The 21,086-nt window shown below is 41.4% G+C and overlaps 1 protein-coding gene across 2 annotated transcripts; it reads left to right on the plus strand.

Annotated features, from left to right (window-relative positions):
- The first annotated feature begins 414 nt into the window (after window positions 1-414).
- ylpm1 (YLP motif containing 1) lies at window positions 415-19,662 on the plus strand. 2 transcript variants are annotated; one of them, XM_062410932.1, is made up of 22 exons: window positions 415-1,322; window positions 2,569-2,790; window positions 4,076-4,264; window positions 4,455-4,969; window positions 5,265-8,273; window positions 8,596-8,719; window positions 8,895-9,039; window positions 9,132-9,221; window positions 9,314-9,494; window positions 9,593-9,616; window positions 9,707-9,897; window positions 10,073-10,227; window positions 10,314-10,376; window positions 10,510-10,629; window positions 10,760-10,936; window positions 11,023-11,106; window positions 11,199-11,282; window positions 11,373-11,447; window positions 17,593-17,644; window positions 18,187-18,314; window positions 18,428-18,613; window positions 19,116-19,662. In XM_062410932.1, exons 1-21 carry the CDS (start codon window positions 693-695, stop codon window positions 18,572-18,574), a joined length of 6,405 nt encoding a protein of 2,134 aa, XP_062266916.1. In that variant the 5' UTR covers window positions 415-692; the 3' UTR covers window positions 18,575-18,613; window positions 19,116-19,662. The 2 variants fall into 2 exon arrangements, with proteins under 2 accessions (XP_062266916.1, XP_062266917.1); XM_062410933.1 differs by lacking the exon at window positions 9,593-9,616.
- Window positions 19,663-21,086: the final 1,424 nt, after the last annotated feature.

Below are 21,086 nucleotides of genomic sequence, written 5' to 3' on the forward strand. Positions count from 1 at the left end.
GAATAAGAAAAAGAAGAATAAGAAGAATAAGAAGAGAAGAAGGAGAATAAGAACAACAACAAGTTAAATCATATATGTTAACACAATTTCCCCCTAAAAATGTTATTCATTTCAATTTAAAATGGAAACCACTGTGTAACTCACTGAGAACAACAAATAAATAAATAAATATTCTTAAAAATATGCCTCTAAAGAAACTATGTATACTATATTTCGTTTTATGCCATTTTTTAATTGTGTGCATTTATAAAGCCTTGATAAAGAAAGAGTACTCCACACATTGGCATTTTATTTGAAACATTCATAATTCTTATTATATGGATTCGAGCTTACTGGAAACAAATGGATGAATGAATGAATGAATAAATAAATAGGAAGTTGTCACTTGACGACTCGTGACGTCCTTCCGTCATCAGTTCCATGCTCCACCGTTGCCGGACCTCTTGGTGTCTCAGCCTAACGTCGGTGTTGCAAATTGTCTTCAAGCTGAACGTTATTTATTTACGCAGAAACTGTTTATCTGATGTTTATCATCCGGGTGTGACGCGGCCTGTTTCCCCCGGGAGACATGAACACGTAGCTGTCGGTTCTGCAGAAGGTGGGACAGCGTTAGCCGTTAGCTGTTAGCTTAGCCTCTCAGGCCGGGCTGTATGTGAGCACACAGGCCGTGCTCACCGCCTCGCTCTCGAACAATGTACCCCTCCTGGGGGAATTACGCTGGATCTCATTCGCAAAACTATGGAGGTCCTGGGCCTCGTAAATCTCCGGGTGCCGCCCCTGCCACGGGATTCGGCGGCTTCGAAGCCCCGTCCGGCGGCGGCGTTGCTGGTGGTGGTGGAGGAGGAGGAGGAGGCAGTGGTGGTGGTGGTGGTGGCGGTGCCGGTGGTGCCGGTGCCGGCTCGCTGTTCTCCAGCCTTCAGGAGCAGCACCTCCAGCAGATGCAGCAGCTGCAGATGCTGCACCAGAAGCAGCTCCAGTCGGTGTTGCATCACGGTAACAGCGCCGGGGCCTACGGTGGTGGGTACCCGGGCTCCCAGTGGGACTCCGAGGCTCCGGGACATATAGAGGGCAGCACTGGAGCTCAGACCTACGGGACACAAGACGGTATCCCGGCCCCTCCGACCAGAGCTCCCCCTGCTCCCACGCCGGGTCACCAGCAGCCGCCTCCGCCGCCACCACAGCCTCACGTTGCCGAGCCACAACCTCGCCCTCCTCCTCCGGAGCCTCCGTCAGCAAAGCCCCCGGAGAATTACGATGGTTCCAAAGAGGCCAACAAGAAGGATGCATCCATGACGGAAAACGAGAAATCTTCAGCCTTACAGGTATTGACTTGCATCAATTTATTTTGACACGTGTTGTTGTCACACCCCTGTTTGTTGTGATCAATGCCTCTCTGGTCTACATGCAGCCTTAAAGCACCTCAGCAAACTTTTTGTTATTGATTGTCACTGTCCTGCTTTGGTGACAGGATATGTCATTATTCTTTAAATCAAACATGTTATACTTGCAAGCATCACGCTGTGCGTGTCCGATGTAAAAGTTGAGAAACAACTGTTGCAGAACCTATAAATGCATAATCACCATTAAATCTGGTATACTTCGATTATGAGCTATCATAACAAACTTTAGTCTAAACACTCATTGTCAGTGGTAACTAGGAATGCGCAACACACATCTTTTTGACTAAATTTAGATCAGGACAGTAAGAGTTACTTTCTTCTAGTAGATTTTACATCGAGGTGTCCCCCTTTTTATAAATAAAACAAAAATAGAAATGCTCATTAGATTCATTTTTGACATGATTTTATCAGGACAAAATTAAAGTAATTGACAAGATCTTTGTTTTGAGGATGATGATGGAAGATGTGAGAAATCTTCTCTCCTTCAACACATCGAGAGCTGTGAAGAGGAGACCAGATAATCAAGTCAATCGGGGCTGTCACAGATATGCACAGCCTGAAGTTGTTTCTGAAAATAACACATTCCGTACATTCCAGCTTGTTCAAACATTTGTACTATTTTGGTTGATAATTAATACATCATATAAGGAGAAGCTGTTCTCAGTAATAAGAATGTAAGTCAGGAAAATATGAATTGAATTGAGCAGTATGGCCTTCTATTGTGTCAAATCTCTGTCTATATGATATTACACTAGAGTTTTATAATGTGAAGCATGTTAACAAAAGTAATTATCCTTTCAATGTCATTCAATAGTTGCATATAATGCCTTTTACTGTAAACATTTAATTACTGACCGCTCCCTAAATGTCTTTCATAATTTGAATTCGGAATGATCCAGGGGAAATAATGGGAAGCAGTGGGGTGTTGTTTTTTTATAGAACATCATAGTTTTATCCTGTTAGATTGAGAAGGCAGATTATACAAGCGGGAATATTACCCACTTCCACCCTCAACATTTGTCAAGTTCAGAGATGAGAATAAATATCTGTTCCAACTAGCTTATTTCTTTATTGTCAAATGTTAGTTTTTTTTTACAGAACCAGAACAATGGTGGTAACGAAAAGGGCAAGGTTCCTTCTAACACGTCTCTCCAATCGTTTCATCCAGGATCAACAGCAACGTTGGTACAAACAGCATCTTCAGAATCTACAGAGGTTGAAGCAGGAGAAAGCCAAACAGAATCAAAAAGAGGGTGATGGCCATGTGCTGCCACCACCAGGTCAGGCAGTTCCTCCTCCGCCTCCGTCAGAACCACCAAGAAACGCACCACCTCCACCCCCACCAAGAGATGACCCCCCAGCACCTCCTCCACCACCTGACGAAACAGGGGTAAGCATTCCTAACATGTTAGAGGGGTGATTATATGACAATGTCCGACTTGGAGTACTTGGGCAGCAGCTGATGTCTTATGCAGAAGACTTTAATTTAGACTTAATGCATCAAGAAGACCAGAAGGTGCAACAATATACAAACGCTGACAGACTAACCTCAGCAATTGTCACCCCCAAGTCTGAAGACGTCCCCACAGCATCCCTATATATCTTCCTCAACTTGCGTCACCCATTCTAACAGAACATCCATTGATGGCTAGAATTGTTGTCACTCTATGTGACATGTAGGTGTTTGCATCCTATTGGATAGTTAAGTATTAATGTGCATTCCTAAATCACATTGTGTCCTTATGTCTTGCCACTGGTGAAATACACAAAAAAGTTAGTTGTTGCCTCTCTGTCTGGTGACAATTTCGAATACTACTGCTTATGTGAAAAAGGTTAAAGCCCACTTAGGCTCCAGAGAGAGTGATGAGTTTTTTCTTTTTTAAATATTCTTAAAAAACCTAGCAGTGCTAAAACTTATACTGTATAAGTAATATCCATAGTAGTTGCTGCATTCCATAAACTGAACGATGCTACATATATAAATCTGTAACACTGTAAATGAGAATAGACGATTCTCAGATTAATTGGCCTTACTCATCATGGCTGTACCACTACCAGCATTGATTGCAAAAAGGCTCATCTGTTCCTTTGGTGAACTTTTAAGGTAGTTTAGATTACATCTTGTATGTTTAGCATGTACCTTAATCTAACTTGGATGTTTCTGTGTTTGGAACAAATTACCCCATATCAGTAATTTTGTTGCTGTTATAAAATATTTTCTAGCACTAAAAATGAATACCAAACTCAACAGCCTTTAAGAACATACCAAATCCAGTTTTAAGCAAAGTATACAAGACATAATCATTGGTCAATAGATCAAAACAATCTTTAAATCTAGTGACCAAGTCATGAATCTGTGAAATTCTTAGGACTCTGGCTCATTCATTCTTTATTACACTTCTATGGTGAATGCTTGTAATGAATCCTAATTGATGTTATTGTCTCATATCCCTAGTGCAAGTTACAAAAGTGAAAACAAATTGAGCAGTACTCAAAGAATTGAGGTTTAATAACCACACTTGTTAAACCAAAGTTAAACTTTGAGTGATAGTGTAATATGTTATCGATGTTGCCTACCTCCATCTTAAAAATGTGTTCTCCCGTCCATCTCAAACTATAATGTCAAAAAAACTCTTTGTGACTGTTTAATTTCATGCCTTGTTTCTTTTTCAAAGCCTGAAGACCCACATGACCCGGTGGAGGCTGCCCGCCTCCAGCAGTTACAGGTTGCAGCAGCACAGTGGCAGCATGTGCAACAGCAGAGAGCAGGCTTACAATACCAGGCTCTGATGCAACAGCATGAAAAGCTGCAACAGATCCTGGAGAAATACCAACAGCTGATTCAGCAACCAGCAGACCTTCAGGTAGACAAATGTGACAGCTTTCTTGCTGGTTGTTTGCGCTGGTATGGAGATGACATTTATGGAAAATAAAAAGATCAAAAGTCAGCATAGTATGTGTAGTCAAACCAAAAAATCTAGAAGGCGCAAACGATTTCAGTTACCTGCACTTGATCAATTAAATGTATTCTTTATCTTGTTTTCTTCATTGCAGTCAATGTCTCCTGAAATGCAGCTGAGGCACTATGAAAAACAACAACAACAGTTCACCCCCTTATTTCAAGACTGGGATCGCTCATTTGTCCTGTGGTATGAGCAGTTCAAGACCTATCCCCACAAAGACCAACTGCAGGACTATGAGCACCAATGGAAGCAGTGGCAGGAGCAGATGAATGCCACCAATGCCCACCTTCAAGAAAGGGTGGCCGCTCTGACTGCCATGGTGCCATTTCCCTCAGGCCAGTATAATAGTGGGATGATGGGGCAATATGGCCAGTTCCCTGGACAAGACATGAACATGCAGCAGCAGTCACTAAATGCGGGTATACAGCATTCCACAGGTGCTGTTGGTCCCAGATCTCAAGGTCCACTGCCTACTGGGTTTGGGTCACAACAGGAATCACCTGCTGGACCCCCTGTGAGAGGAATTGGCCCCGCAGGCATAGGAGTACAACCTTCAGGTCCCCCCACAATTCAACCACCAAGCTTCAACATTGCACAAGGTCCACGGTTAGTAGGAATTGTTTTGCATAAATTGTGATTGATATTTATTTAAGTAAAATTTATAACAGTTGAGGTATGGCTGTCAAATAGAGTGCTCAAAGGAATTGTAACTGGCACTCAATATCAGTTAAAAGTATTGGAAGTTGCCATAACACTCCTATTACTTCATTTGGTTCTTCAGCCAACACACAAGTCATTAGCTTTGTTATCGTTCCTAATTAAGGTAGCACTTTTTACAAAGTCAGAAAAGCTGTTTCATGTTCTTAATCTTTTCTAACATTTTTTGTTGTAACAACTTCAGATTTGACCAGCCACAGCAGCGCTTTGATGGTCCCCCAAGGTTCGACCAGTCCGAGCAGCGCTTTGATGGTCCCCCAAGGTTCGACCAGTCCCAGCAGCGCTTTGATGGTCCCCAAAGGTTTGACCAGTCCCAGCAGCGCTCTGATGGTCCCCAAAGGTTCGACCAGCCACAGCAGCGCTCTGATGTTCCCCCAAGGTTCGACCAGCCACGTCAGCGCTCTGATGGTCCCCAAAGGTTCGACCAGACACAGCAGCGCTCTGATGGTCCCCAAAGTTTTAACCAGCCACAGCAGCGCTCTGATGGTCCCCCAAGGTTCGACCAGCCGCAGCAGAGCTCTGATGTGCCCCCAAGGTTCGACCAACCTGAGCAGCGCTCTGATGGTCCCTCAAGGTTCCACCAGCCCCAGCAGCGCTTTGATGGTCCCCCAAGGTTCAACCAACCACAGCACCGCTTTGATGGTCCCCCAAGATTCAACCAACCACAGCAGCGTTTTGATGGCCCCCCAAGGTTTGACCAGCCACAGCAGCGCTTTGATGGTCCCCCAAGGTTTGACCAGCCACAGCAGCGTTTTGATGGTCCTCCACGGTTTGACCAACCACGGCCGCAATTTGATGGTCCTCCCAGATTTGACCAACCACGGCAGCGCTTTAATAGTCCTCCCAGATTTGACCAATCACGGCAGCGCTTTGATGGTCCCCCTCGATTTGGGCAGCAGCCAAGGTTTGAGCAACCCCCTAGGAATCCTGGCCCTCCACCTCGTTTTGAGCGCCCACCTTTGCCCCAGCAAAAACCACAGCAAGGCACCCAACCTAAAGCAGAAATGGGCACTAAAACCCCTGTTGACGTGGACTCCAAGAAATCTGACAAATCAGATGTGCAACCACAATCCGAAAAAGAAAATAGCAAATCAAGGCCAGATGGTAAGGCCAAAGGTGTAGACTTGACAGATGATAACTTGCTTGAAAATGACGGTTTTTTTGTCCAAAATGACCCCATTCCTCAGACATTACAGACAAACAAAAATGTAAAGGAGCCAGATTCCAATAAATCGTCTGTTGATGGTGTAAATCCCGAACCTCTTAAAAACAAGCCTTCAGTAACTGTTTCCTCTTCTACTGTGGCATCAAAAACGACTGCTCCTGATACAGCCGGCAAATCACAGGAAAAATTGGTAAACAACAAAACCCCAATGGTTCAAAAGCCCCCAGGAATCAAACAGGAGCCACAAGCTTCTGGCCAAATGCAGTCAAGACCTGAGCCTCCAAGACCTATCCCTGGGAGGGGCCGAGGTCAGCCCCCAGTGCCTGTTCACGTGCCTGGACGTGGCCGTGGGCAGAGGGGCCGTGGAGAGTTTAGAGGAGCAAACACGGTCCCGCTAGGGGAGGAGATGGCAGGAATGTCTTATGACTATATGCCACCCGAAGAGGACTCACAGATACCAGAAGATCAGGAAGAAAGTCACTGGGAAGATCCCTCATACGTGGAGTTTGCTTGTGAGGATTCTGAGGTGCCTACTGAAGAAGTGTGGATGCCAGAGGAAGATCACTTCCAAACAGAGGAAGAGTATTATGAAGAGCCAATAGGAGGACTGCCTATGGGGAGAGGAAGGCCCCCAATGATGAGAGGAAGGCCCCCGATGATGAGAGGAGGGCCCCCGATGATGAGAGGTGGACCACCTATGGGTAGAGGAGGGCCCCCAATGATGAGAGGAGGCCCACCTATGGGTAGAGGAGGGCCCCCAATGATGAGAGGAGGCCCTCATATGGGTAGAGGTGGCCCTCATATGGGTAGAGGTGGACCACCTATGGGAAGAGGGGGTCCTCCAATGGGAAGAGGGGGTCCCCCAATGGGAAGAGGAGGAGGACCACCAATGGGAAGAGGAGATCCAATGGACATGCACTGGGAAGGACCTGAGTCAGCTGAGTACTCGGAGGAAGTGGACCCTTACTGGGGAGAAAGGAGACCATTAATGAGAGGTATGAGACCCCCGTTTCCACCTGGCCGTGGTCGCCCTCCACGTGGTCATCCTGGTTTCTTGCATCAAGGACGAGGACGCCCCCCTCATCCCCCACACGGGCCAATGGATCACGACCCGTTAGGGCACGGAATGGACACTGATGATCCTGAGGCCGATGCAGCAGGACACCCCATGTACCATGGACATGACCCTCACAGCCATCCGATGCATCCTGATGTAGGAAGAGGTAGACGTGTGCCACCTCCACACCACGAAATGATGGATTCTATGGAGGAGCATATGTATGATGAAGGAATGGATGGATGGCGGCCACCACATGGCAGAGGACCTCCTCCGCCTCCACATGAGTTGATAGAAAGGGGAGGAGTGAGGAGGAGACCTATGGGAAGAGGGATGTGGCGGCCAGGTCCAACGCATGAACAATTTGAAGAGGGGTATAATAAGGGTTTCGTTGAGGATTATGGCCATGGTGTTGACAGATTTAGCTGGCGGCCACCACAGGACGGTCCTTCTAATGAGGCCAAGTACTATGATTCTGAATGGGACAGAGATCGTGCTCTACCTGAAAGGGACTACCCTCCCCGCAGGGCTCCATCGGAGACCTTCAGGGATGGTCATTGGCCAGAGGAAAGTGAAAAAGAAAAAGGTCCCCCATATCAATTTGATGAGCATGAACGGGGAAGAGGAGAGCTTAGAATCCGCGAATACAGGGAAGAGCCACCATACCGCCAGGAGGAGCCCCCGTTCCAACCATCACCTTCATCTGACTGGGATAGATCTTCAAGACTCCTTCCAGCACCAGAAAGAGGGTATCCACCTGAATTTGAAGATCGCAAACCTCGCTATGATGAGCACAGGGAAGAGCTTTCTTCTGATAAACGTCAACCACCAGCCCCGACTGCACCTGTCACAAACATACCAGAGAGCTCAGTTGAACCAGCATCAGGAGCGGCCGGCGCTAATGTACTTGCTCTCTCCCAACGGCAACATGAGATCATCTTGAAAGCTGCTCAAGAGCTTAAACTGATAAGGTAATTTGTAGACTTTTATTATCGATTCAGACATCATATCCTAGGCTCACACAACTTATCATTTTACTTAACCCTGGCAGCATATAGTCATGCTAATTGCAGTATTAGCAAGGTTTGGAAATATTCAGCTCTTTGATTTCTACCTCCATCTAAAAGTTCAGCAAGTTTAATTGACCGATCTTAATACACAGTAGTGATCCAGGCAGATGGCTGTTTAGTGTTTTGTTTATCTTCTGTTGTGCCATTGGATACAAATTCTATGGTCATATGGATTTTAGTTATCTTAAAGGTGAGCTCATCTTCGATTATCCCTGGTTAACAGAGAACTACAAGAGGGGAAGAACCCTGGTCCTGAACCCCAGCCTGCACCAAGTGACATCTTGCCTGATCTTCCTGCTGGTCTCCTCGGTTTGGAGATCCCACCGGACGTCAGGAATGTTTTGAAGGTAAATGATAATAACAAGCACGACCATCTTAGTAGACCATCCGTGGCCTCTAGAGCACACTAGGCAGACCTTAACTTTCCACACGTCTTCACGCAAAGTATCTTAATTATATTCCTATGTTGCCATCTTATAATTAATTGTTAGATTTATATAAAAACAACTTTCTCATCCTCAGGGCATGAGTGCAGCCGGACTGACTGCTACAACTGAACCTGTCACTTGGGATTCAAAGCATTCTGCCCGAGATTACCAGCCAGCCCTCCCTGCTGCTCACAGAGCTTCAGTGATTCCAAAGACTGTGGAATATGGGCATGGACATGGTAAGAACAGCAAAGGGGAACATGTTTCTTTACTGTAAATGATTAAACAGGCTAATTTTTTCGACATTGTTGCTGATATTAACTCATTTCAGAGCCTGGTGCCACTGTTGAGCGGATGTCTTATGGTGAAAGAATTGTGCTGAGGCCTGACCCAGTGCAATCAGACAGGGGTTATGAAAAAGGTTAGTTTTAATACTGTAAAGCTTTTTCTAACTAATAGAGTTTCCTTCTGTACTTTTCTCTTCATTGATGAACTATTTCATTATCCTCCTAGAACCTCTTGGTCTCAGAGATCCTTATGGCAGAGACCCTTATTATGATAGACGATCTGACCCTTACATGGACCGTCGGGAGTACAGTAGAGAGAGGGACTTGTACAGAGAAAAGCCTCCACCTGAATATGAAAGAGAGAGATTCGAGAGGGAGCGCTATCCTCCAAGAGAAAGAGATGACAGGTAAAATATTTCCATCAATTTATCCTTAAACTATAGGGAAGTTTGTTTTTTACATATATATGTAATATCCTTTTCTGTGTGTCTATTTTTGATTCAAGCACACACTCCATGGTTGATGAAAGGTACTATATCACATTGTGTCCCACATTGTGATTAGTATTTACTGTGTGCCAATATGTTGAGGAAATGACACTTAGCACTGCTCTGTGCAGATCTCCACTGGCACCACATATACGCTCAGCATTAAGGGATCGAGAGTGGGATCTTCGTGATCGTGACCGCAGTGGCAGTCGTGATCGAGATGAGCATTACGGAAGGCCAGGCTACGACAGACCTCCCTACGAGCGGGCCTCACTGGACCGCAGTGGGCCTGAGCGTTACAGTCACAGCACATCACCTTACGGTATGTCCCATCCGGCATCACTTATCAGACGTGTATTGAAATCATACCAAACACAGCGATGGTATGTGAATAGTTACATGATAGAGGATATGTGTGGAAGCACATTTAACATTTTAAAAGAAAATACAGTTTAGTATTGTAGTGGAATACCTGAACTGCAAATAATATCTTACAGCGGAAAGAAGAAGTTATCCAGAGGACAGAGGGCCTCCCGTTGCACCCCCTCTACCACCACCACCTCAGCCCCCCCCACGAGTCGAGAAGAAGCCAGAAATCAAGAATATTGACGATCTCCTCAAACCACCAGGCAGATTAACTCGACCTGAGAGGGTACATATAATTTTTGGATGTAACTATATAATTAATTATCAGTTTACACAATATTGAGTTTTCATCCAATATATTTATTCTAACAGATAGTCATCATAATGAGAGGCCTTCCAGGAAGTGGAAAAAGCCATGTTGCAAAGCTCATACGGGTGAGTGAACTTTTACCAGCAAAATCAGTAATGTAATTATAATGTTACTGAACTTTAACCATAAAATACAAAAAGAACTACAAAAGAAGTCATAGACTAAACCTAGCACTTTCATCATGTTGACAATATTAAGGACAAGGAAGTCGACTGTGGTGGTGCCCCCCCGAGAGTTCTTGTTTTGGACGACTATTTCATGACGGAGACTGAGAAAGTTGCTAAAGACCCCGACACGGGGAGGAGAGTCAAATCCAAGGTGAGTCTGGCAGACAACAATGACAAAGTGTTTCTGAAGTTTACAATTTGATGAAAAATTAAATAGAAATAAAATGTATATTGCTGTAGTGAGTATTATCTCAGATGTAACGCAAATATCTGTGTTGCAGGGTCTTGAATATGAGTACGAGCCGGAGATGGAGGACACGTACAGGAGCAGCATGCTGAAGACATTTAAGAAAACTCTGGATGACGGCTTTTTCCCCTTCATCATTTTAGACACTGTTAATGACAGAGTCAAACATTTTGATCAGTTCTGGAGTGCAGCGAAAACTAAAGGCTTTGAGGTGAGTTGTGTTCATGAATGAGCAAATATCGTTCCAGTCTGCTCTGTTGCTTAAGAAATTTTTTTCTTTTCTTTTTTTATTTAAAGGTATATCTGTCTGAAATCACTGCAGACATTCAGACTTGCTCAAAAAGGAATGTCCACGGGCGTTCGCTTAAGGATATAACGAAGGTCTGTAAGATCGGTTAGCTCGTTGGTACATTTATGAACGTCCATTATATATGTAAAAAGAACACTTATTAACGGCAGCATTTTGTACGCAGATGTCCAACAACTGGGAGCCTGCGCCACGTCACATGGTTCGCTTAGATGTCCGGTCCCTGCTTCAGGATGCTGCTATAGAGGAGGTGAGGTTATCAAGACCTGGCAGGTTTTAAATGGTATTGTTGTTGTTTGTCATCACTTGAGCTAAACTGACATGTGCCTTTTGTTATTAGGTTGAAATGGAAGACTTCAATCCCGATGACGAGCCCAAGGAACCCAAGAGAGAGGAGGAAGAAGAGGGAGATCTGGTAGGACATAAATATTTTTGAATTCATGGCCACGTTGTTGTCAGAATCATCTCCACTTATCTGTTTTTCCATCGATCACGTTATACAGTTATTGGATATTTTCCATTAGTCTTTTACTCACTGTTTTTATTGACCAGTTGTTTTTAACAGCAAAGAAGGAAACACGTCCTGAATAGTGACAAGTTAATTGGTTATACTTGATTTATTACATGATTATGTAGTAATCTACAGAGCAGAAGAGAAATATATAGAGGAAAGCAAGATGGAGACCATAAAGTAATTCTGTCCAATAACGAAAGGAGCAGTAGCACAGTTGCTGTTCAGCTTTTTATTATTGCTCAGATTTCAGTTTGATGATTTTCCTTAAATTTAATTATACATTTTATGACTCCACATCAATGCATTTAAACTTCATATTGTTGCTTTAATGCTACTGTTCCCAAATGTCAGTCTGCGTCGTATTGGATGATTCTTTTATATTACATTGTTTTATCAAAAGGAAGAAACTAAAACAAAAAAATATATTTATTTTATTTGTTTACTAAATTAATTTCACCAAGAGGAATCAAATATTGCCTTTAATATCAAAGACGGTGTATTTCTAAGTATCAACAGACACTGGAGTGTAATCGGGCTAAGATGGCCAGACTGACCTACCAAGCTTTTAAGATGCTGTACAACCACTCCTGTAAAATTTGAACAAACGACTAGAAAAGTTATATATTTTGTTGATAAAATCAACGATTTAATGTTAATTTTCATTGTAAGAATGTCCTCAGTTGACTAAAGATGGATGTAGCACCGATGGCTTAGTAAATGGTTTTGAAAGTTTCTAAACTTAAATGTATCCTCTGGTGCGACCTTTTAAGGTTATTGTCCCCATGTGGCATATAGCCTGGGATCAAACCTGTGTGAACTGCTGGGCAATTCTCTTCAATACAGCAACACAAGCAAGAGGCTACTGGCCTTGTGTTCAGTTGCCAAATATCAAACTCATAAAAGCAAATCTGCTTTTCTTTAAACTACTGACTGTTTACTAAAGGAATTGTCAATTTTTGTTTCTCATGTGTCTGAACAAATGTTTTAAACTGTTAAAACCAGGTCCTTACTTTTTTTTTTGTCTTTGGACTTTCTAAGCTGATGTTATGGACAAGACTCAGCATAGAATAGTGTCATAGTTTTTAATGTTCTCCAGTGGAAGTGCTAATTCAATGCATACATGGTGGGAATGGGTTTCTCTCATGACAGTGCTGCTGGCCTCCGCTAAAATTACAGGTGGTAGCAATTCATGTAAAACCACTGAAACATGAACTGCTAAAAAGTTTCCCATCTAATGTGTAACCTTTGGAAAAGGAAATTCCATTTAACATGAAACATTTCCTTGTAATTCCTTATTCCCCTAAAACCGAAAACTGGGATCCTGCACTGCTCGTGCATTTTAATGTTTTTTATTCAGTAGATGTACCTAAATGTTCCCTCTTTCATTATAAAAGTCACTTAGTCAATTATCCAATAAAGTGATTGGATAAAAAAAGTTTTTCACAGAATTCCGAATAATGACCAAATGCTTCTAGACGTGTGCTTTAAACTCAGGATTACCAGAGACAGGAAGAATTTGATATTGTTTTCTATGACCTATGGATGGAAAGATTTAATTAAATATTTTTTACAATTATCCAGCTCAGACCTGCAGTTCCACACAGTGAACACATGTCGCCTCCAAAACCCTTTTTTATTTAGACTGACTGTGGTTGAAGCCTTATGTCAAATGCACCATAACCTGAAACCTAACTGTGTCTGAACTGCAGGTCTAAAACTGCTGCTCTGTGGATCCACACATGAATCACACTCGGTGTTTCTAATATCCATATCCAAAAGCAGCATGAGGGTTTCAAGCACCACCAGTGGTTGAATCCTAAATACGAACACAGCGATCATTTGTTTGCTCATCGCTGCTGCGACACCTCAGAGTCAAAATTAGCTAGATTCCAAATGTATTTAAATGTTACCCTTGATCAGATAATACATTTGTTGCTACTGGGTTAATTCACATTTTGATATATATTTATAAAGAAGAATACATTATTGTTAAGAAAAAACATGCCACAGAAGTATTCAGCAGTTTTAGATTGTATAAAAGTTTTACTTCTTTTTATTGTAATCTTCTTTGACACCTTAGATAGACAGTTCACGATGAAATCAAAACCATTCACAATAAATGGATTGAACCAAAATCTGACAGTATTTTATACCAAAGCTTGAATCAAGAGGTAATGCACCTATACTGAGTACTAGGGACAGTGCTATGCTGCACTGTTGTTTGCATGTAGGCTATGCAAAGTTAGTGCTTGGGTATGTTTTAGGTTTTTGTGCAAAAACAAGTGCTGATCAACATGCTCAGGGGTGAGGTTACTCCTCCCCCCATATATTCTCCCCCCCCCATATAAAACCAATATTTTTTAAATTAAATAAAAAAAAAAAAAAAACGATTTGGGAGGCAGCATAGCGATTTGAAATTGTCATTCACAAGAATCGCAATACGTCACTGAATTGATTTTTTTCCCCCATCCCTACTGAGTACCTCAAAATATACAGAAATTAAAGTGTCTACAAATAACTTAAGTTTTCATCCACACCAGGTTGTTTGCAATGAGAAAACATTTCACATTGATATTTCAGTTCAAGCTAAATACAATCTAATTAAGAACTCATTTCATTAACAACAGAAGAAGACTTATAATTGAAAGCAATCAAATTGAAACATTTGATCTAAAGTCCCTGTTGATGCAGGGCACTTAGTGTGCTCGGGCCACTCCATGCTGGCTTTGGGCAAATTGACATTAACCCCAAATCAGTATGTAGTTTAATATAATAACAAATACTGAAATAAAGGGATGGTGCTGCTGCATCATCTTACTTTGCTGTACCACCATCATTCCTAATTAAACAGAATATGAATGCACTGTATATTTTCGTTATTTTAATTTACCACTCACTGCAGTACAGTTAGATGTGGTCACATGTTGTGTGTTAAACTTGTGACTACACCACGATGATGTAGTATTGCACGGCAGTACAATTGCTTTACTGCAAAGTGTGTGGGGACAATGTGTGCAGCAGCTGCACCACACACACAAGGTTTCCATCAGTAAAAGTCTAGAAACAGTGTCTTCCGTGAATAATCGGATCAGAGCTTGGCTGTTTGCTTCTTTAGCTACAGCTCTCCTTCTCTCTTCAGCTTTAATCATCAAGCTTGTTTTGTACATTAAACTATGAAATCCAGATATACCCCTGTGCAGATGATCCTCTGAGTTCAATATGCAGCGGCATATTTTAAAAGTGTACTTTTTAATAATTCATACTGTTCTAATTCACTATAGTTTTACCCACTTTGAACACTGGTGCCTTTAAAAGGCCTTCCACCCACAAAGCCGTTTCACTGGGGACTACTGCTATTGCCATTCAAACTGTCGGTAAGGACTAATTGTTTGGCCTGCATTAATCCAGCCTATTTAAGAGCATCATTCAAACAATGTCGCGCTCAAAACTCTTGGGTCCTAAGCAACACACATTTCTTAAAACCCTGACATGTGCCTTCTGTGAATTGTCCGGGTGCTTCACTGCCCTCGCAGGGTAGTTCCACCTCTTTCCTCCTGTCATATATAACATGTAGAAAAGTGTTAACGCATTCTCAAGAAGCGCTCATCCAAAAAACTCTCAGTGCACTCTCAACATTAACTCCTCAGCAATACAAATATGAAGAGAGTTGGATGAGCGGTTGCTGAGAAAAAAAAAAATACATATGAAGTTTGATTTTTTTATTAGACTCTTTGTCAGGACTGAAATGACCTGAAACAATCAGCGGTTAATTGACATCTGTGTTGTCAATCTTCAACCTTAGCAGAATTTTAACCAGAACAATAACTGAACATATCTGTGCGAGAGAATAGTGTAAGAATATGAAAAGTGTGAATTACACATTTCTCAGCACAATAACAAAGAAGTGTTAGCATAAAAGCCACAAATAAATGAGAATCAATCCATAAATATATTTTAGAATATTGGAATTATTATCCAGCACTTTACTATTACTCTGTGGTCCTTTCCCTCTTAAAACTTTGTCCCCTGTTTTAACTCGGGTTGATAGATTTGATTGTTGACATTGTGCCATATATCTGAGGTTCTTGCAGGTGGATTTAACCTTTTTTCAAAGCTGCTGTTAGAACAACACTTTACCTCTGTTCACGCCATCTGTGAACAGATTTTGATGTTATTGTAGAAAAAACAGCTCTTCTGAACAGAATTTAGGAATCACATTTTTTTTAAGGAGAGGTTTTCATTTAGAAAAAAACACGAATATAGGGACACAATCTGTTAAATATCACAACAAATTGGTTAAAAATACATATACCTAAATATGTGTTTCACCCATGAACCCAGCAAACATGTTAACATGTTCTTAAATCATGACATTATTAACAGATGTGCTGCATATTTAATCAGACTTTCTTTTATCTTATGAATTGACTTGAGGTTCTGTGCTCTGTCATGTTACTGGAAGTAAAGACTGGCAGGTTTTTGTATTTCATTGCTAAAGCTTCCTCTGAATAACTGACGTGTTCCTCAAGGTTCAGCTTGGCTGAAATAAAAAGGTATCAACTGACAATCACTCACATGAGGGCTCATCATAACTCATCACTGTTTTGTTGCTTTGCCTTCAAAATGTGAGCAACTGAAATAACGTCCAGATTTACAAATTATCCTGAACTTATTTTAACATACTTGGACTAAAAGCTGGTCTTTAGTCTAAATTGATAAACTTACCAGTACAGACAGTGGACCGTCATGGAAAAAGCTATGTTAGAATGAGGCTCATGGGTAATATTCTTCATAGTTGTTCACATTTGGGGAGGGAATGACTGTAAAACGCTGTGATCTCATAATCTTTAACTCGCACATGCAAATTACAAGATTCGATATTAGACTTCTTGTTTTGCTTTTAGTTTCAAGTATAGATGTAGATAGATGTTTCCTTTACATTTTTCTAAAGGTCACAGAATGTGTGTTTTCCAAAGGAGGACACAGCTGTTGACTACTCGTTGGTTTTGCCTGTGGCCAAGAATTTAGACTTAGTATCACTCACTAGTTTGTATTAACAAAGGTGAAAACGTTTGTCTTTACTGTACTGAACAAAAAAATAAACACAGCATTCAATACTTTATCATTTAAGGCAGATATGGTATTTCTTATTGTTTTATCTTATTAAAGTAAACCTTAAATTAATCACGATTGTCACAAAAATGAATGCAGCTTAAGTAGGGTCCGATTTTGGATTTTCACCCTCTCTTCACTGAGTCCCCATTTGCTTTGCGTAGTGTTACTCGCCTCCGTCACAGCTGTGCCAATATGGCCTTGTGGAATATTCCACTCCTTTACAGGAGCTTGGCGAACTTGGATGTTTTCTGGCTGTGATGCATTGTTCCTAATGCGCCACTTCAGAGCATCAAACAGAAGTTCAACAGGGGCGACAGGTCTGGCGAGTGTGCAGGCCGAGGCAGGGCCGAGACTTCTTCCTCATCTAATAGGGAAGTGCCAATCTGTGCCACACGAGGGCGTGCACGGTCATGCTGGAATTTCAATCGTGTCGCCGGATTAATGGAATCACAACAGGCTCAAGGGTTGTGGTATCACCAGGCCATGAGTTTGTCTCAGCTCGCCCTTGTCGCTCTTATCATCTTTGGATTCTTGTCAATTGGTCCAACTCATAATTTGTGGGTGGACCCAGTCCAGAGGGGGGGCTGAAGCCAATCCCAGCTGACATTGGGTGAGAGGCTGGGTACACCCTGGATAGGTCACCAGCATATCATAGGGCCTATTCTTTATGTTTTCTACCATAGAGATTCAAAGACAAATGTCCGTCCATCTTCATAATGTAAAGGAAAACTGAATGCTGTGTTCATCATTTTGCTCCGTGTAGATAATTTCCCATGTAGACTCATTATTCAGTTGTCTTTGTCTCTTTACCTCTGATAAACCAGTCTCCTCTCTTTTCAGCCGACCCCTTTTCCTTGCTTTCTTCTCGCAAACCCCTCCTCCCCCATTACCCCGTTGTTTAACCATTGCAGTGTTTCTTTATATAATATAGGGCTACATTCCAAAAAGCAAATGGGAGATGGACACGTCTGAAGCAAAACTTGGTGGGTATTTCTATTTTTAGTCTTTGTTTTATGACTGATTACTCTTTCATTTACCACAATTCACTGATATGCTGATGATAGTGCTCTTATGTCTTATTCTTGCAATTATCTTTGTGTGTGATCCACTGATGGACCACTAGGAAAGATGTTCCATCAGTGAATCAGACTTCAACCACAACACGTACCAGCATTTACCTGAATGTACTATGAGGATGAGAAGCTCATCTTCTGCCCATAAGGCCAGAAGGAGCCACATGCACCTCCTTTGCCATGCAATTGTTTTACCCAAGTCGACATGTTTATGCAAACAGGATCATTATGTCTACAAATCTCAAGCAGGCAAAATTAGGAGGGAGACTGAATAAGAGACGCTGTTGTCTCTGTAGTTATGATGTGGATGTACTGGAAATGGGAGAACCTGCTAAACCAGATGATTCTGATCATCTGAATTTGGCATTTCATTTGATATTAAATGTTAAGATCAGGTTATGGTTCATACTCGAGGACAGAGGTGACCTGAATGGTAATTTCCATTCATACAGACAAGTTGGACGGTCTTGGGAGCAGCGGGAAGAGGAAACGTGAAGGTGAACACGCGGCAGACCTGGAAGACTATCTTCAGCTGCCGGACGACTATGCCACACGCATGTCTGAACCAGGAAAGAAACGGGTAATTTGATGCGTTGTCCTACAGAGGTGTAGCTTTAGTTGTCCTAGAATGTTTTTGTATAATTGTCGGGCAAAACGGAACATGACACCCTGGTGGTTTTCCTCTTTGTAAAGGTTCGATGGGCTGATCTTGAAGAGCAGAAAGAAGCAGATCGAAAGCGTGCGATCGGCTTTGTGGTGGGTCAAACGGACTGGGAGAGAATAACGGATGGGAGCGGCCAGCTGGCGCAAAGAGCTCTCAACCGTACCAAATATTTCTAAGAAGATAATCTTATCCCCCTTTTTTTTCCTAATAGAAAGGTAGGTTTGTTTCTCTTTTGTAAAATATCAGTTGTGGTAAAATTTAGAAGACTCTAAAAATATTTCAAATTGTACAACTTGTTTGCTAAAGTAACACATTTGAGAAGACGTAAGGAGGACATGTTTGAGACCTTTTCTTATGACACGCCCTCTATTGAGAATATATGATGATCAGTTTAAATGTAGGTGAATGCAAAGTTCAGATCCATATGATTAAACAGCATTTTGCGATTGCTCAGCAAGCCATTTCGTTTCAAGTCGTGTATTAACATTTTCAAGCTCAAATGAAATAAATGGTAAATACAATGCAAATGACTTGACAAAGTTTGAATAGGAGCATACATTTTTACTTATTTAACAGGTGTTGTGATTTCTGTATGCGCCAGTCTTTTACGCTGTAAGGTTAATGGAATTGGTCAGAATATAGCTGAATTAACAAGAATTTAATTGATAGAGGAAAAACATCGTCCAAATCATCAGTGATTTCCTTTTCTTTCTGCAGGTGCACAGAATGTGAAATGTGTCGCTGACGCTCACTTACGCTGAAAAAAGAGACTCATCGAGGTGATGATCACCTGTAGATTCTTGGTTATTCCTGGAAGAGGATGCGGTGTACGTGTCCTTCTTATTTTTAAAAAGACACTCTGATTATTCAATGATATGAACTTGTAGATTACGATTCTGTGCTGCTTCTGGTCATCCTGTATTCATTCATGTTCTTTACTGTTTTATACTGTTCATGTTTTATTTACTGTATTGTTGCTCTGTCCTGGTCCATGCAAACTTGGAAAAAAGACAATAAACGTTTCACAAAATCACCAACCTGGAGGGTTTCCCTGGAGGATGTTGTCTGTGCTTTGTGAACAAGAAGAACTACAAGTGTTTATTCTAATAACGGTAACGGAATAGACTATAAGGGCTTAAACCTATAGTTCATCAATCTGATCTCCCTTTGTGTTGTTTAAATATGATGGCTGTAATCAGGTTTACTGTGAATGAATCTGTTAGGAAGATGAAAGATAATAAATGGCAACATGACATATCTGAGATGTTTTATGTGCATGCCTTGTCGTGATTTCAGAAAATTCACTCAGCTCGTTTCTGTGTGAACGAGCTGATTGTTGCATCCCTACAGTTTTACACCTCTGTAGGTTGCCTGCTGGAACCATAATGGTGTTTTTGCAATTTTCTCTTTGTCTACCGTCAATTTCAAGTAGTTTTCAGTATATCGTCAACTTTACCGAATGGTAAATTAATCTAAGAAGACTTCTATACTGAAAAATGTGTTCGATTTGTGCTTGTTGCAGTATTTTCTATGGCTCAGATTGTTATTTGAATGGATTTGCGTGGGTCAGACGTCACTGTGATATCTGAACAAACCCACCCCTGTGTTTAAAAACTTGCAAGTGGTCAATTTATATTTGGGAATTTCTGCTACATTTAAAAAGTCCAGATGCTGCACATTCCCAGAATGAATGCTCTCTTTTTCCGCATATATGGTGTTTTAAGTTTTAAAGATGCAAAATACATCATGGAAAATGATACGAAAGTAAAATCAAGATTTTGGGATCACGTGGTTAAAGCCTGGTTTCTTCAATGGCAAGTTTAATTTAATAAATAAATGTTCTTTTGTGATCCATTTAAAAAAAATGTTTGGTAATAAAAGTTAAAGGTTCAGAGTTGGAGTATAAATTGTCGCGTACACCATATTAAGCCGTTTTTTATTTGTATCTATTTTGCCGCAATAATAATGAGAGAAAGCACCGTGACAATTACTTCATTTTTTTTTTCATTTACACACAGAAGTGCCTCACAATTTAGTTCCATATGAAATTAAGCTTTACAAATCTGGCTGCAAATGCATGTTAATTATTTACAAGTTAAACATATAGCTTTATACAGAATATCCCCAGTGTCTGCCTATGACTGATAAACTCATTAATGTGATCGCACACGTTTTCTCATTTTATATTCGATTGTCTTGCTGCAGTTGCGTTTTTTCGAGGAACTGTTCAATACAAACGCTTTTGAGCACATTTAACACGAAAGTATTATATACATATACATAATATAAGTAAGTGTCAATACTTTCTTAAATAAATCCACAAAGTACTTGAGAATCAGAAATTTTGTCATGAAGAATCAACAATGAAGACAAAGCAAGCATCCGTTAGCAGTGAAAACTTGTCGCAGATGATGAAGACGATGGTTGATATTCACTGGTCCCTCCAACCATTAGATGTCTGTGACGTGATGAGTGGAGCCATGTGGTGAGTAGAGAAGAGAGAAAGAAACACTTATTTTTCTCACAGTTCGTAAGGGCTGGGTGGGATATAATAAAATCGTTAAATCACTTTCAAATTCATGTAACTTCCATGTTAAATACTCTGTGACTACAATGAGCTCTGCTGATTATTAAATATATTTTTTTCTGATGTGGTGTGGACCTTATTTTGTGCTCATTAAATACAAA

The sequence above is a fragment of the Platichthys flesus genome, chromosome 18 (genome assembly GCF_949316205.1).
Source record: "Platichthys flesus chromosome 18, fPlaFle2.1, whole genome shotgun sequence".
Classification (NCBI taxonomy): Eukaryota; Metazoa; Chordata; class Actinopteri; order Pleuronectiformes; family Pleuronectidae; genus Platichthys; species Platichthys flesus.